The sequence below is a fragment of the Hyaena hyaena genome, unplaced genomic scaffold (assembly GCF_003009895.1).
Source record: "Hyaena hyaena isolate Hyena2069 unplaced genomic scaffold, ASM300989v1 scaffold_252, whole genome shotgun sequence".
NCBI classification, from domain to species: Eukaryota; Metazoa; Chordata; class Mammalia; order Carnivora; family Hyaenidae; genus Hyaena; species Hyaena hyaena.
The window spans coordinates 1,226,449-1,241,048 of NW_024080884.1; the positions used below are offsets into that span (position 1 = coordinate 1,226,449).

Genomic DNA, 14,600 nt, shown 5'->3' on the forward strand with positions numbered 1-14,600 from the left:
TTTCTAAACTGAAACAAAAATGCAGATGAATTTAATTTCCCGGAAGGCTCAGCGATTAAGCTGTCATCATAGAAACCCTGTATGACTATATGACTCAAGGTGAGGCAGGATGTCACCTAATTAACAGACTGGCCGTATGGCAGGGGACCCATTTGCAGAAAGCAAAGGATAAAAACAAAAATATAAGGCCGGAACAGCATCTGATTAATAAATGGCCGGCTTTCGTCAGGTGTATCAATAAATGTTTTAAGTGTGGTCTGGTGAATATGTAAGGTCATAAATGACCCAATCCACCTCGTCTGTTTAGAGGGGGTGGAAGTCAAGAACAATGATTATTAGCTACTATCATGGTGCTTTCTGATCATTCTCTGGATGGGATACTTCTCTTCTGGATCTAACTTCTGTCTTTTCTTGAAATATGCCTGTATTCTATTGCTCTGCTCTCAAGGCAACCTGCATTTCATAATCATCCATGAGCAGCATTCACTTGCTAACTGTTCTATTCAACTAACTCTAACACTTCTATGGCTACCAGTACAATATAAATTTACCATGACCCATTTTCATATGATTGAGATTAAATCTCAATAAAAAAAAATCCTGCTCAACTAAAGTGCAGTCTGAAAATGAAATACCTAATGATTTGTGAAGAGCATTGAACAAGCTTCAGTGAACAAGCAAATTACTACAAAGCACTTTGCTAGTGGATCATGTCAGTGCTACTGTGTTTGGGTCTATTGTCAAATAAAGTGAACCATGTTGGTGCCAAGAAGGCGAAGAGATCCAACAGCAGAAGAAGAATTGAGGGGCGACTGGGTGGCTCCGTCGATTTAAACATCTAACTTCAGTTCAGGTCATGACCTCACGGTTTGTGAGTTCAAGCCCTGTGTCGGGCTCTGCACTGACAGCTCAGAGCCTGGAGTCTGCTTTGGATTCTGTGTCTCCTTCTCTCTCTGACCCTGCCCCACTCCTCCTCTGTCTCTCAAAGATAAAATAAATGTTAAAAAAAAATTGAGTCTATGTCAAGGGGCAGTTATGATGATGCAGAAGAAGCATGGAATCTGCAAAAATGGGACCTAAGTTTAAATTCCATCTTTTTGGGGCACCTGGGTGGCTCAGTCAGTTGGGTGGCTGACTTCAGCTCAGGTCATGATCTCATGGTTCGTGGGTTCGAGCCCCGTGTCGGGCTCTGTGCTGACAGCTCAGAGCCTGGAGCCTGCTTCAGATTCTGTGTGTGTGTCTCTCTCTGATCCTTCCCTGCTCACACTGTCTCTCTCTCAGAAATAAATAAAAAACGTTAAAAAATAAAAATAAAAATAAATTACATCTCTTTGAGGGGTGCTGGGGTGTCTCAGTTGGTTAAGTGCCCGACTTTAGCTCAGGCTGTGATCTAACACTCTGTGAGTTTGAGCCCCGCATTGGGCTCTGTGCTGACAGCTCAGAGCCTAGAGCCTGCTTAAGCTATCTGCCCCTGCCCCACTCATAACTCTGTGTCCCTCTTTCTCTCTAAAAGTAAATAAACATTAAAACATTTTTAAAAATAAAAAAATAAACTCCATCTCTTTGACTCTAGCTGTTTAAGAAAATTACTTTACCTCCCCGGGGCTCATTGCTTCCATCTATAATTAGATAACATGTGGGATAAAAATATTCTTACAACAGTGGGGGTTAAGTGATTCATAGTGAGGAATATACATAATAACACGCCTGACATTTACATGAGTCTCTACATTGGTGAAGCGCAGGATACATGGGATTATTTTCACTCCCTCTTGAAGTATCACCAACATGATAGTTAAAGAATTATTTACATTAGGAACACCCATAAGGAATAAGAGAAAAGGAGAGGAGATGCCATAGAGGAGATATCAATACAATGTGCAAGTTTTTAGGTAGGTATATGGGTGGCAACTAGCTGGGCATGAAACAAGGAAATGAAGCCTGCATTTCTGCAGAGGGGAGGCACCAAGACAATGAAGCTAGGGCTCCACAGCATCAGAGGGGCTCGGAAAGCAAATGTACAAGATAGTTTTCGAGGCTGGAAACAAGATTGGCTGAAAGTCTGAAGCGCTGTCAGATCGGATCCCCCCTATCTACCATAAGATGTAGTGATTCATTGTAGAAATCTCAAACCAGAGAGTGTCAAGCACTAAAAGACCTAAAATAATAATATTCAGGGGCTTCCCAGCAAAATGGTTAGAGCATGCTACCTGAGTATCACACAGCTAAGTCCCCCAGTCAACAAGTTCTGCTTGTATTCAAAGAGCTCCCAATTAACACTTTAGAGTCTAGTTCCTAAAAAGCAAATGGACAACCAATGATCAGCAGCATTTGGCAAAGACTGGTGTAATAAGATATAAGGCACAAGATGTAATAGATGTCAAATTTCTTTTGTTTTAACATTTATTTATTTTTGAGAGAGAGAGAGAGAAAGAGGGAGAGAGAGCACAGGTGAGGGAGGGGCAAAGAGAGATAGAGAAAGAGAGAAAAAGAGAGAGGGAGACAAGAACATGAAGCAGGCTCCAGGCTCTGAGCTGTCAGGACAGAGCCCAACGCGGGGCTCGAACCCACAAACTGTGAGATCATGAACTGAGCTGAAGTCAGATGCTCAACTGACCAAGCTACCCAGGTGCCCCAGTAGCAGATGCCAAATTTCAAAATGACCTTTAGGATACCCCTCAAAGTAGATAGCCATGGCTGTTTACACAATTCTTGAACTCCTCACTCACACTGAGGCTCTAAAATAGGTAAAGAGAAAGGAAAAGTGAGAGAGGACTTGTTTGGAAAAACCCTGCTATGAGTGCTCCATCGCCATCACCACCAAGAGGGATGAGGTATGCCTCCAGCCTCCAGTTGAGAGAGGGACTTCGATAAGGCCCCTCAGAGAGCCGGATATGTGTCCCCAGCCACTAACAGGATACAGTTGATGATATCTGACTCACCCCTGGAAAAACTCCAGGAGTGAATCTGGCTGAATACAGAGACACAGCTGACAACTGACTGCAAACCCACTGACCGTGAGAAAAAGGTGCCAGTGCCCCATGGTCTGTATACAAAAGTGTGAGTGACAGAGACACATGCAGCCACTGTGATTGCTTCTAAGAGATCACCAAGAGGGAACAACAAAACCCTGCAAAAATGATCTGTGCGGAATGGGTCCTCTGCGAAATGTGCCAAGCAGAAAACAGCTAGCTAAGAAAAGTGAAGGGTAATCAAGAGTTTGAAACTGGACCTGTACTGAATCCACAAGAGCATCCAAGTGGGCGGAGGGGGGGGGGGAGTTAGCGAGCATGATGCAGATTTATGGCAGCACTAGGAAAATTAGTGCTTTCCTCCAGGCTCGTCTTCCTTTCCCACTGTTTAAACTGTGGAGGGGTCAGATATCAATATCAGCAACAGGGGTGAGGATGGTGGATGCTAATGGCGGGAAAGGACAGATGAAGGGCTAGAATCCCCTTCCCTGGTCTCCCACAGCTTAAAGGGCCAACCAAGGGACAGTAGCGGTCACTTTAAGTTGGATGCTTTAGCTATTACACAGATGGAATTACCCAAGGACTTAGTTTTGTGTTTTGTGGGGTTTTTTTCTAATTTTTTTAATGCTTATTTATTTTTGAGAGAGAGAGAGAGCAAGCACAAATGGGGGAAGAGCAGAGAGAGAGGGGGACAGAGGACCCCAAAGCAGGCTCTGTGCTAACAGCAGAGAGCCCAATGTGGGGCTCAAACCTAGGAACCATGAGATTATGATCTGAGTCAAAGTCCCACACTTAACTGACTGAGCCACCCGGGCACCCCATGTGTTTTGCGTTTTAAGCTGATTTTCTATTTAGAACTGTTTATTAAGGGATCGCCCGGGTGGCTCAGTAGGTGATGCCTCTGATTTTTTATTTCGGCTCAGGTCATTATCTCACAATTCAGGAGTTTGAGCCCCACATCAGGCTCCACTCTGACAGTGCAGAGGCTGCTTGGGATTCTCTCATCCTCTGTCTCTGCCCCTCCCCTGCTTATGCACACATCTGCTCTCTCTCAATAAATAAATAAATTTCATTTTTTACTGCTTATTTATTTTTGAAAGAGAAAGAGAATGACTGGGGAAGGGAAGAGAGAGAGAGGGAGACAGAGGATCCAAAGCAGGCTTTGCACTGACAACAGAGAGCCCGATGAGGGGCTCAAACTCATGAACTATGTGATCATGACCTGAGCCTAAGTTGGATGCTTAACTGACTGAGACACCCAGGCACCCCAATAAATAAACTTTAAAAAAAATCATTGTTCATTAAGAGTCATAAGAAATGACACGGGACTGCCCAAGTTTTTATTTAGGAGACAGCTGAATAGTTTCCCCACTGAGTTAATTCTAAAAAGACAGGAAAAAAACACAAACAAAAGAAAGAAGCCTTCTGATTCCACATGTGAGTCATACTCGTTCAAAACAAACATAAAAAGAAGAAGTCAGGGGAAAAAAAACAAGATAATTCAGAAGAAAGAAGAAAAAGAAAACTTGCAAAGAGACAAAAACAGATCACACAGTAAGTATCATGAATCAGATACTTCAGAATCAGAACAGAAGCTTCATAAAAACATCTCAGCCGTGGAAACTGGAAGTCAGGGAAGTCAAGTGTGTTCAGAATTATAGGGGGAAATAGTTTCACCTAGAATTGTATGTCCAGGCAACTTAAGGTAGACAACAGAATAACAATATTTTCAGATATTCAAGGTCTCAAGAGGGTTACCTCCTATTCATCTTTCCTAGGAGCAGCTCCACCAAAGTAAAGGCAGTAAAAGACCTGGGATCCAGGAAACAGAGGATCCAACAAAAAAGGTAATAAAGGAGTAAAAGAAATTCCCAAGATAATGGCCGGGAATAAGTGTTTCACAGCAGGCCTGAGGAGGAACAATTTCAGGCTGGGGTGGGAGGGCCGATGTCTCCAAGACATAATGAGGGGAACTGACTGACTACCAGATGGGGCGGCCCATTTTAAGAATGATTCCACAGCTCTGACAGATAAATTAGAGCTAGGTACAAGGAAAATTGAGCTGGTAAAAAAGAAATCTAAATAATAACTTCAGGAAAAAAATAACTTATACGAAAAGGATACCATGATAGTAATACTAATTTTTACTGTGTTCCAAGCATGAGGCACTGTTCTAAACACTAAACTGCGATTGTATCTTAAAGTCCTCATAATTACCCTGTGAGGTTATTATTACTGGGCCCATGATGAAGAAAGCGAGATACAGAGGGGTTAAATGACTTGAATGATATCATATGGCTAATAAATACCGCAGCCCAGATTTGAACTTGGGCAATCTGACTCTAAAATCTGTGCTCTGCTCCAGAGTCCCTGGGTGGTTCAGTGGGTTAAGCATCTGACTTCAGCTCAGGTCATGATCTCATAGTGTGAGTTCAAGCCCTGTGTAGGGCTCTGCACTGACAGCTCAGCGCCTGGAGCCTGCTTTGGATTCTGTGTCTCCCTGTCTCTCTGCCCCTTCCCCATTCACACTCTGTCTCTCTCTCTCAAAAATAAAAATATACGTGAAAAAAAAACTTTTAAAAGACAGTTTTAAAATCTGTGCTCTGCTTTACCCATAGTTTGCTACAAGGCTCAACAACGAACAACATTTCCATGGTTGTCAATATGTACACACTGAATACTGGTCTGACCTGTAATTATGACCTAATTATATACTGAGAGAATGGGGGAGGGGAAGTGTGTTGAGGGTAAGGTGGGATAATAAATTCTCATCTTCCCTGGTAGAAAATTAATACACAATTGTTAAAATTCGTGAAAAAAAATCAATGTGTAGTAATATAAGCATATTCCTTAAAATACACACATACATAACAGAAGAAAAACGCTGAAGGCGGAGATAATAACTGGATTTGGGGGCGGAAAAAGGAAAAGCAAGGGACTGATCTTTTTCAGTATTACCTTTAATGTAATACTTAAGCTCTTTGTTTTTTTTTTCAGAGAGAGAGAGAGAGAGACAGGGTGCAGGTGAGCAGGGGGCAGAGATAGAATCCCAGGATGGCCAGAGGCAGGGGGTGGAGAGAAAGAGAGAGAAGCAGGGCTCACCCCAAAGGGGGGAGGGGAGCTCGAGCTCATCTGATGTGGGCCACTCAGGCATCCAAAATTTGAGGCTTTGTATCCGTAAATCTTTGATTTTAAAATTCAGGGGCGCCTGGGTGGCTCAGTCTGTTAAGCGTCAAACTTCAGCTTGAGTCATGACCTCACACTCCTGAGTTCGAGCCCCGGTATCAGGCTCAGTGCCTCCCTCTCTCTGCCCTTTTGCTCACACTCTGTCTCTCTCTTTTTCAAACATAAAGAAACATTTAAAAAGTTAAAAAAAAAATTTTAACAACATTTATAAACGCCGGGAAAACATGGGGAGGGACGGCGTCGAGTACTGAAATGGGTGAGAGGCTGCCCGTGGCCGGAACCAGGACCGCCACAGCGGACCAAGGAAGAGTTAGCTATACCTTCTTCACCGAACACCTCTCCGCAGTGAGAGCAGAAGAAGTGCTCCGGATGCCAGGTCTGGTTCATTGCCGTCAGAACTTTCTGGAAAAGGAAGACACAGAGCCGTCAGAGCGCAGCAGCGCCATCAGCCCTGAGCCCCGCAGGAGAAGGGGGATCACTCACGTCCAGGATGGGAGCCGCGCAGTAAGCGCAGCGCGGGGAAAAGAGGTGGTGGTAGTCCCTGGGGCAGTAGGCCAAGCCACTGCGCTCGAAGAAGGGGCTGGAGCCAATCTCCTCTTTGCAGTGAGTGCAGACGAAGTGCTCCGGGTGCCACGCTTGCCCTAGAGCGTGGATCGCCTGCGGAGGAAATAAAGTTGGGCGCCGCTGCAGCTGGGTGCCCGAGGGTCTACGGTGGCACAGCTCTGGGCAGCACTTTCCACACAGTATTCCGTGTAGACGGCGCCCCCCGGGGTTACACAACATGGAGGCCTAGACCCAGGTCTTGTCTACGGGGTCTGTTGTCCCTGCCTTAGGGAGAGTCAAGGGTGCCCGGTTTCCTGACGAATCGTGCAGATAAAAGTCTTTTAAGTGTTCATTGCGGCTACACTGCTCCAGAGAGTGGGGGGAACCAAAACCAAACACAGCAGTGACAGGCAGGGATAACTACCCCGCCTGGAAGGTCTCCCCGGAAGACGAAAAGGCCAAATGACGGTTTTCCTTCCTCTGGTCTCAACATCTCATCTCATTCCCGCCACACACCCCCCCCCCCCCCCCCGCCCGCCCGCCCGCCTCAGGTCTTAAAGTCCTTTTTGCTGTGGATCTTGGTGACGCATGATACAGAGCAGGAGTCTGTGGCCATGATTTGGAGCTGAGTCAGCAGAAATCATAGTCAGTCAACTTGATTGGGAAAGTCGGGACAGAGGGAACGGGGAGAATCCCTCCCAGGACAGACAAGTGGCTAAGAGTCACACGCTGGAGTCAGGCTCTCCCAGGCTTCAAATCTTACCGCTTTTCTCTTTCTAAACCTTGGACATGCCAGTTAACATCCCAGAGCCTTGGTTCCCTCATCTTTACAAAGGAACAGTAATAGAGTGTCCCTTGAAGGGCTGATGTGACCGTTAAATGAGGAGATAGTTGCAAAGCATTTAACTCAGTGCCTGGAGCACTGTACTAATGGGTAGTTGTTAACTATTACTAATATGTCCTAGAATAGAAGGCGATAGAGCATCCTTGATGAGGCAGAGACAGACATACACACAGACGGATGGCTGTAGAACCAACATCTTGGCCCATCCCACCTTTCCAGCAATCGGTTTCTGACAGGAAGCACAGTGGCCCTTGGGCACAGTGGCAATTCCAAGGTCCTGCAAGTCCTGTTCCAGCCCCCCCAGCATTGAGTCCAGCGAGGCTTTCTGATCCTGCTTGTTTGCTAAGTGCTTCTTGCTGGCATCTGCTTTCGCTGCAACCTGGCACCAGGGAAAGAATCGCAAAAAGCATCAGTGTCACGTATATTTCCCCTTCATTGGCATCTTTGCATGACCCTGAAAGCTCACCTCTACTGACTGATCCTTTCTTCTGTATCTAACCTCTCACCCCAGCACTGGAAGAGTCAACACTGTAACACCAATAGAAATGCTTTCTTCTCCCTTGAATCCTAAACTCCAGAGGCCGGGTGAAATATGAATAATCTTCCCTCATTTGTAAATCTTTTCTGACCACGGGAAATCGGTGTACGAAGATGACACCTTTCCTCACTCCTGTAATGACCACGGGTCAACAATTAATCATATCTTCTTTTTACCCATTCATTCTGCAATGTTTTTTTGAGCATCTAGTTTGTGTTCATCACAGCTCCGGGCTCTTGGTATAGAGCAATGCCCAAGGCAACCGAGACTCTGCCCTCATGGAGTTTACATTCTCTGGGTGATAGACAATAAACAATGGAATAAGTATATGATGTAACATCAGGTAGGGATAAGACATAAGTTCTATGCCAAGAGAGAAGTAACAGAGGGTGGGATGGTGAGAGAGAATTGATTTAGATGAAGGTGATCAGAGAAGACTGTCTAAGGAGGTGACATTTGCACAGATATTTCATGATGTACTGAAGGGCCCAGAAATATTGATATTCATGGGAAAAGCATTCCAGAAGGCAGGCAGGCCCAGAGCTGAAGAGCTGTTAGGAGAAAAGTCAGAAGGTCAGAGAAGCTGGAGCAGAGGGAGTAAGAGTAAGTGTGGCAGCAGAGGATGATGGACAGAGAGGCAAAGATCACACGGAGCCCTCGTGGTAAACTCGGGTTTTATCCCAAGGATGATGGAGCCTCTGGAGGGGTTCAAGCACGAGAGTGAAAGAATCTGATCTACAGGATCCCCGTGGTAGCTGAGTGAGGGCTTACGTGTAGACAAGCATGAGTGGAATTAGAGGCAGCAGCTAGGAGGGAGGCTATTGTTAATAGTTCAAACCAGAAAAAATGACTTCGTCCAGTGTTCAAGGAGAAGGTGGTGAGAAGCTGTCATATGAAACTTGCTGATGGACTGGATTTATTTACGCAAAACCCCAAGACAATTATTATAATCCGTTCAAAGGAAAAGCCTCAAATTACAAAAAAAGATGCCCAGCTCGTCCTTCATCACTTCATGTCCTGATTCTGTCTCTCTCAACTCCTTTCCGACTGGGCTACTCCTACCATCTACCTAATACTTCCTGATCAGGAAACAGGTGCATTCTCTACGGCCTCCATGGCATCACAATTGCACCCACTAGACAGACATTCAAAGCCTCCCATCCACTGCCCTCACTTTACCTTTCCAATCTCATCTTTCATTACTCACTGAAAGCCTCCATTGTTTAAGGCCAGCCAGGCTCCCTGCAGTCTCCTGAATATATATGATTTGTTACTGTCTGCCTTCAGGCCTCTACATATCCTATTTGTACTGCCAGGAATAACTTCACATTATCTCACTAATCCCAAATGCTCATTTCCCTTCAAGAAACTTATCATCTGACAGATTTCCTCCCTCTATTATAGAATGTTACTTAATGTTGAAGAGATTAGCATTCAAAAGGTTAACATCTGAAAGGCCCAAGAGAGCCATCCCTATTAAGTAGGTAAAAAACCCCACAATTTTGTATGCATATACATATCCGTCCATATCTATCTATTCACACCCATGTCTATTTGCTTGGTAGAACAAGCTTCCAGAATGAGTATGTAGGAAACAGGGGCAGAACTGGATGTCTGGAAACAGGGCTGATATGGAAATAGTTCACTGCAAACTTTTCCACCTTTGATTTTTGCACAACGTGAATGGATGGCCTCTTCACAAAATGAGCAGATATTTCTTAAATGTAAATAAACCATTATGCGTGCTAAGTCAATTAGAAAATACAACATAATTAAAACTCGTAATGTAGATTTTTTTTTTTGTCCTAGCACTTTCAGATCTACAGGGCACTGAGGAATGTACCCAGCTTTGAATGTACCCAGGGATTGAAGAAAATTTATGTCTGATGTTTATTCATTTGTTCTTGTGATGTGTCAGGAACTGTGCGGGCATTGGGAGTCCAAAGGTGAGCCACAAAGATAAGTTTCCTGACCTCCCTAGTCACACACCTTTTTGTATACTGCCTTGCAATTCTTAGTATCTTCATGTGTGCATATCAAAACTTCCAACCAATTTAGAGTGGTTGGATTCTCTACTTTAAGAATTCTAGATGAGGGGTGTCTGGGTGGCTCAGTCAGTTAAGAATCCAACTCCTTGATTTGGGATCAGGTCGTGATCTCTCGGTTCTGAAGCTCGAGCCCCATGTTAGGCTCTGTGCTGACAGCATGGAGCCTGTTTGGGATTGTGTCTCTTCTCTCCCTGCCCCTTCCCCATTCATGCTAGCTCTCTTTCTCTCTCTTTCAAAAATAAATAAGAATCAAAAATATAAATAAAGAATTCTAGATGGTATTTCCCTTAGTGAATTCTTAGATTTTTTTAAATGTTTATTTATTTTTGAGAAACAGAGACAGAGTATGAATGGGGAAGGGGCAGAGAGAGAAGGAGACACAGAATCTGAAGCAGGCTCCAGGCTCTGAACTCTCAGCACAGAGCCTGCCGCAGGGCTCCAACTCACAAACTGCAAGATCATGACCTGAGCTGAAGTCGGACGGTTAACCAACTGGGCCACCCAGGCACCCCTTCCCTTAATAAATTCTTGAGCCCACTTCTCTGATTTTCATCCCCTTCCAGGCCACGTGAGCTCACCGCTCATGCTCTACAGACCAGAACAAAGTGGCCGATTTTATCGCAGTATGGGGCTCAGGACTCCTCATCCTCCCTACTTTCAGAGCCACACTCTGCTCTCCCTAGCTCTGCTCAGCTTGCCCTCCGCTGTCCCACTCAGGCAGATCTCTGATGGCCTTTCCACATTCCATCCAGCCTCAGATGCCGGTGCCCTCATGGGTTCATACCTGACTGGAAGGGCCTCCTCTCTCATCTCTTTGCATCCAAACTCTTCCCATTCTTCAGAGTCCATCCCACACCCCATCTCCACCTCTGATAAAATCTCCTTGACCTTTCTACCTTCCTAATGTTTGCTTTATATATTTTGATAACCCATCTGTGTTTTATTCTATAAATGTTACACCGGCTTATGCTTCACTTTACCAAGCATGTTTCACACTCCTTGAGATCGGAGCCCATATCATAGTACCTGTTATGCTCGGATAATGCGTAACACAAAGTTGAGCTTACTGTTGAATTCAATTAAGTCTGGGAAAATGAATGACAACTGAATGATCCGAAGGGGGATGGTGAAGCTGAGGGCCACAGAGACGCACCCAGAACTGTGCTCACCTGGGTCTGCATGTCACACAGGTGGGCCATGAGCTCATCCAGCTGGGCAGCTGCTGAGGTTTTAGGAGGTTGGGGTGCTTTCTGTGGCTCTTGGACCTCACTGTAGGGAGAGAGAAAAAAATCCCAACCCCTCAACACTCAGATAAATGTGAAGCCCCACATAAAATACCAGAAGCCTCAGTTTTAACTACTAACCCCTTAAGTGTGAGTAAAACTAGAGAGAGTATTTAAAAAGTAGGTAGTGGGCAAAAAATCTCAACACGGTCTCCCTGCATTTTGTCTCCATGTCTTCCTCTGTTCATCTCAAAAACTGACCATTGTTCTCAAGTACATGAAGAAATGCTCTGGACATAGAGCTGGCAGGAGAGTCTCCACCAACAGTCAGGTGCAAAGCAGCTTCTAAAAAGGGCTTGAAGATAATGGCCCAAATTATGATATTTTTTATGATCATAGCATTCTTTTTTAAATTATAAATTATTACACCTTCATTCACTTACTGTCAGGCGAAAGACAAAACCTAAGTATGAATAAAGAGCAAGCATCAGCCAATTAAGGGCCAACGGCCAAATCTGACCATGCCCGTTCATTTACATACTGTCGACTGCTGCTTTCTTACACAGGTGGATAGTTCCAACAGAGTTCTTGCGGTCCACAAAGCCTAAACTATTTACTGTCTGTCCTTTACAGAGAAAAAGCACCGATCGAGTTTAGACAATGTTCATAATGTTGGTTTCACATCCATATAATTGAGAGTAAATTACTGATGAATAAAATTTGGACCTGAGAAACAGAATACAGTCTATTCAAATACTTGCCCAATTGTTAGTAAACATAACAGTGCACAAGAGCACAGAATAAGGCTCAATAAATTCTAAGAAGTAAATCATACAGGCCATATTCTTCTATTGCTTGAATGAAAGTACAAATTAATCATAAGAAATCGACCCACTTAAGAAAAAAGAAAGCACTTCCAAATAACTCTTGTGAGGAAGAAAGAAAAGAAACTGAATTTTCAACCTATCTAGAAATAGCAATGGAAGCACACACACAAACATCTTTCTTTTTTTTTCTTTTTTTAATGTTTTTTATTTATTTCTAGGAGAGAGAAAGAGACAGCGTGAGCAGGGGAGGGTCAGAGAGAGAGGGAGTCACAGACTCAGAAACAGGCTCCAGGCTCTGAGCTGGCAGGCAGCACAGAGCCCGACGCGGGGCTCGAACCCACGAACCGCGAGATCATGACCTAAGCGAAAGTCGGACGCTTAACCGACTAAGCCACCCAGGCGCCCCCATAAACATCTTTCAAAATCGAAAGCAGTATGTTATTAAAAGGTAAAAATATAGGGGCACCTGGGTGCCTCAGTGGGTTGAGCTTCCAACTTTTGATTTCAGCTCAGGTCATGATCCCAGGGTTGTGAGATTGAGCCCAATGCTATGCTCTGTACTGAGTGTGAAGGCTGTTTGGGATTCTCTCTCTCTCTCTCTCTGCCCCCTCCCTCAATCATGCTCTCTCTCGCTCAAATTAGAGAAATTAAAAATTAAAAATTAAAGGAAAAAATATAATGGACTCAAGTACAATATTGAAAAATAAGAAAGACTTGGGGTGCCTGGGTGGCTTAGTCGGTTAAGCGTCCAACTTTCGCTTAGGTCATGATCTCGTGGTTCGTGGGTTCGAGCCCCGTGTCGGGCTCTGTGCTGACTGCCGGCTCAGAGCCTGGAGCCTATTTCAGAGTCTGTGTCTCCCTCTCTCTCTGACCCTCCTCTGCTCATGCTGTCTCTCTCTCCTAGAAATAAATTTTAAAAATATATTAAAAATTAAAAAAAAAAGAAAAATAAGAAAGACTAGACACCAATAAATAAATACCCAACTGAACAATCTCAAAAAAAAAGGGGCGCCTGGGTGGCTCAGTCGGTTAAGGGTCCAACTTCAGCTCAGGTCATGATCTCACAGTTCGTGGGTTCGAGCCCTGCGTCAGGCTCTGTGCTGATAGCTAGCTCAGAGCCTGGAGCCTGTCTTCGGATTCTGTGTCTCCCTCTCTCTCTGACCCTCCCGTCTCCCTCTCTCTCTGACCCTCCCCTGCTCATTCTGTCTCTATCTCTCTCTCAAAAATAAAGAAAACATTCCACCAAAACTAAAATAACTAAACAGAAGGAGTAAAACCATGAATTACCGAAAGAGAAAACAAACAGAAACTAGTTTTTTGGGAGCACTGTGTAAATTTTCAAGTTCATAGAAAAATATGAAAAATCACCAAGTTCTATAAATATCACAGAAATGCAACACTAGAACCAGACAAAGAGAGAACAGTGTGTGTGTGTACGTGTGTGTGGGATGGGGTGTGGGGGGGGGCAGTTTAATAAAAACAGCAGAAATGTGTTTTAAAAACATCTTGGCTAGATAGTGTTATGGTTCAACATTAGAAAAAGGATTAATATAATACATTATACAAAAAAATAGAAAAGGTTTATAAACATATTGATAGGTTTATATCAATATAAACCTATTGATATAAATTTTTTTCAATGGACAATTGAAAAGCAGTGGACAATAAATTCCACCACCATTCCTGTTGTTGAATATCGAGGAAAAGAAATTTCATAACCTGATAAAATATAAGAAATCTATAGTGAACCTCATATTTAATGGTCAAATACTAAACACATTTCTAATTAAGAGAAGAGGAAGACACGGATCCTGCTATCACTGCTGGTCTGTGATATCATTCCAGACTGCATCACCAAATGCATTCAAAAGTAAAAATAAGAGACGTATATATTAGAAAGAAAAAGGCAAAGGCTTCTCATTCCTATTTTCTTTTTTATTTAAAAAATTTTTAAATGTTTATTTATTTTTGAGAAAGAAAGAGAGAAAGAGACAGAGCACAAGGAGGGGAGGGGCAGAGAGAGAGACACACACACACACAGAATCTGACATAGGCTCCAGGCTCCGAGCTGTCAGCACAGAGCCCGACATTGGGCTCCAACTCACGAACAGTGAGATCATGATCAGAGCTGAAGTTGGATGCGTAACTGACTGAGCCACCCAGGCACCACTTTATTTTCTTTTTTAAATAGATGATATAATCACTTACCTGGAAAATGTAAGATAAATGATTGGACAACTATTAGAATGTAGAAAATATCAGGATGGTTACTAGGTACAAGAATACAGTGAAACAATTAGTTTCTTTCCTATAGACCAGCGGTAGCCAATTTGAAAATCCACTGAGGGAAAAAAGCACATGTTCACAATACCAACCAAAAAACATATAAAATATTAAAGAACAACTCATCCTAATGAGT

General features: G+C 43.7%; 1 protein-coding gene across 3 annotated transcripts in view; it reads right to left on the minus strand.

The window, feature by feature from the left end:
- LPXN (leupaxin) overlaps positions 1-14,600 on the minus strand; it is a 40,280-nt gene that overhangs the window by 6,095 nt on the left and 19,585 nt on the right. For all 3 annotated transcript variants that reach the window (XM_039245058.1, XM_039245059.1, XM_039245060.1), the window contains 4 exons: positions 11,301-11,400; positions 7,757-7,924; positions 6,642-6,815; positions 6,479-6,560 (listed from right to left, as the gene is read on the minus strand). In XM_039245058.1, the coding sequence (XP_039100989.1) occupies positions 6,479-6,560; positions 6,642-6,815; positions 7,757-7,924; positions 11,301-11,400 (524 nt within the window). The remainder of the gene's footprint in view (positions 1-6,478; positions 6,561-6,641; positions 6,816-7,756; positions 7,925-11,300; positions 11,401-14,600) is intronic.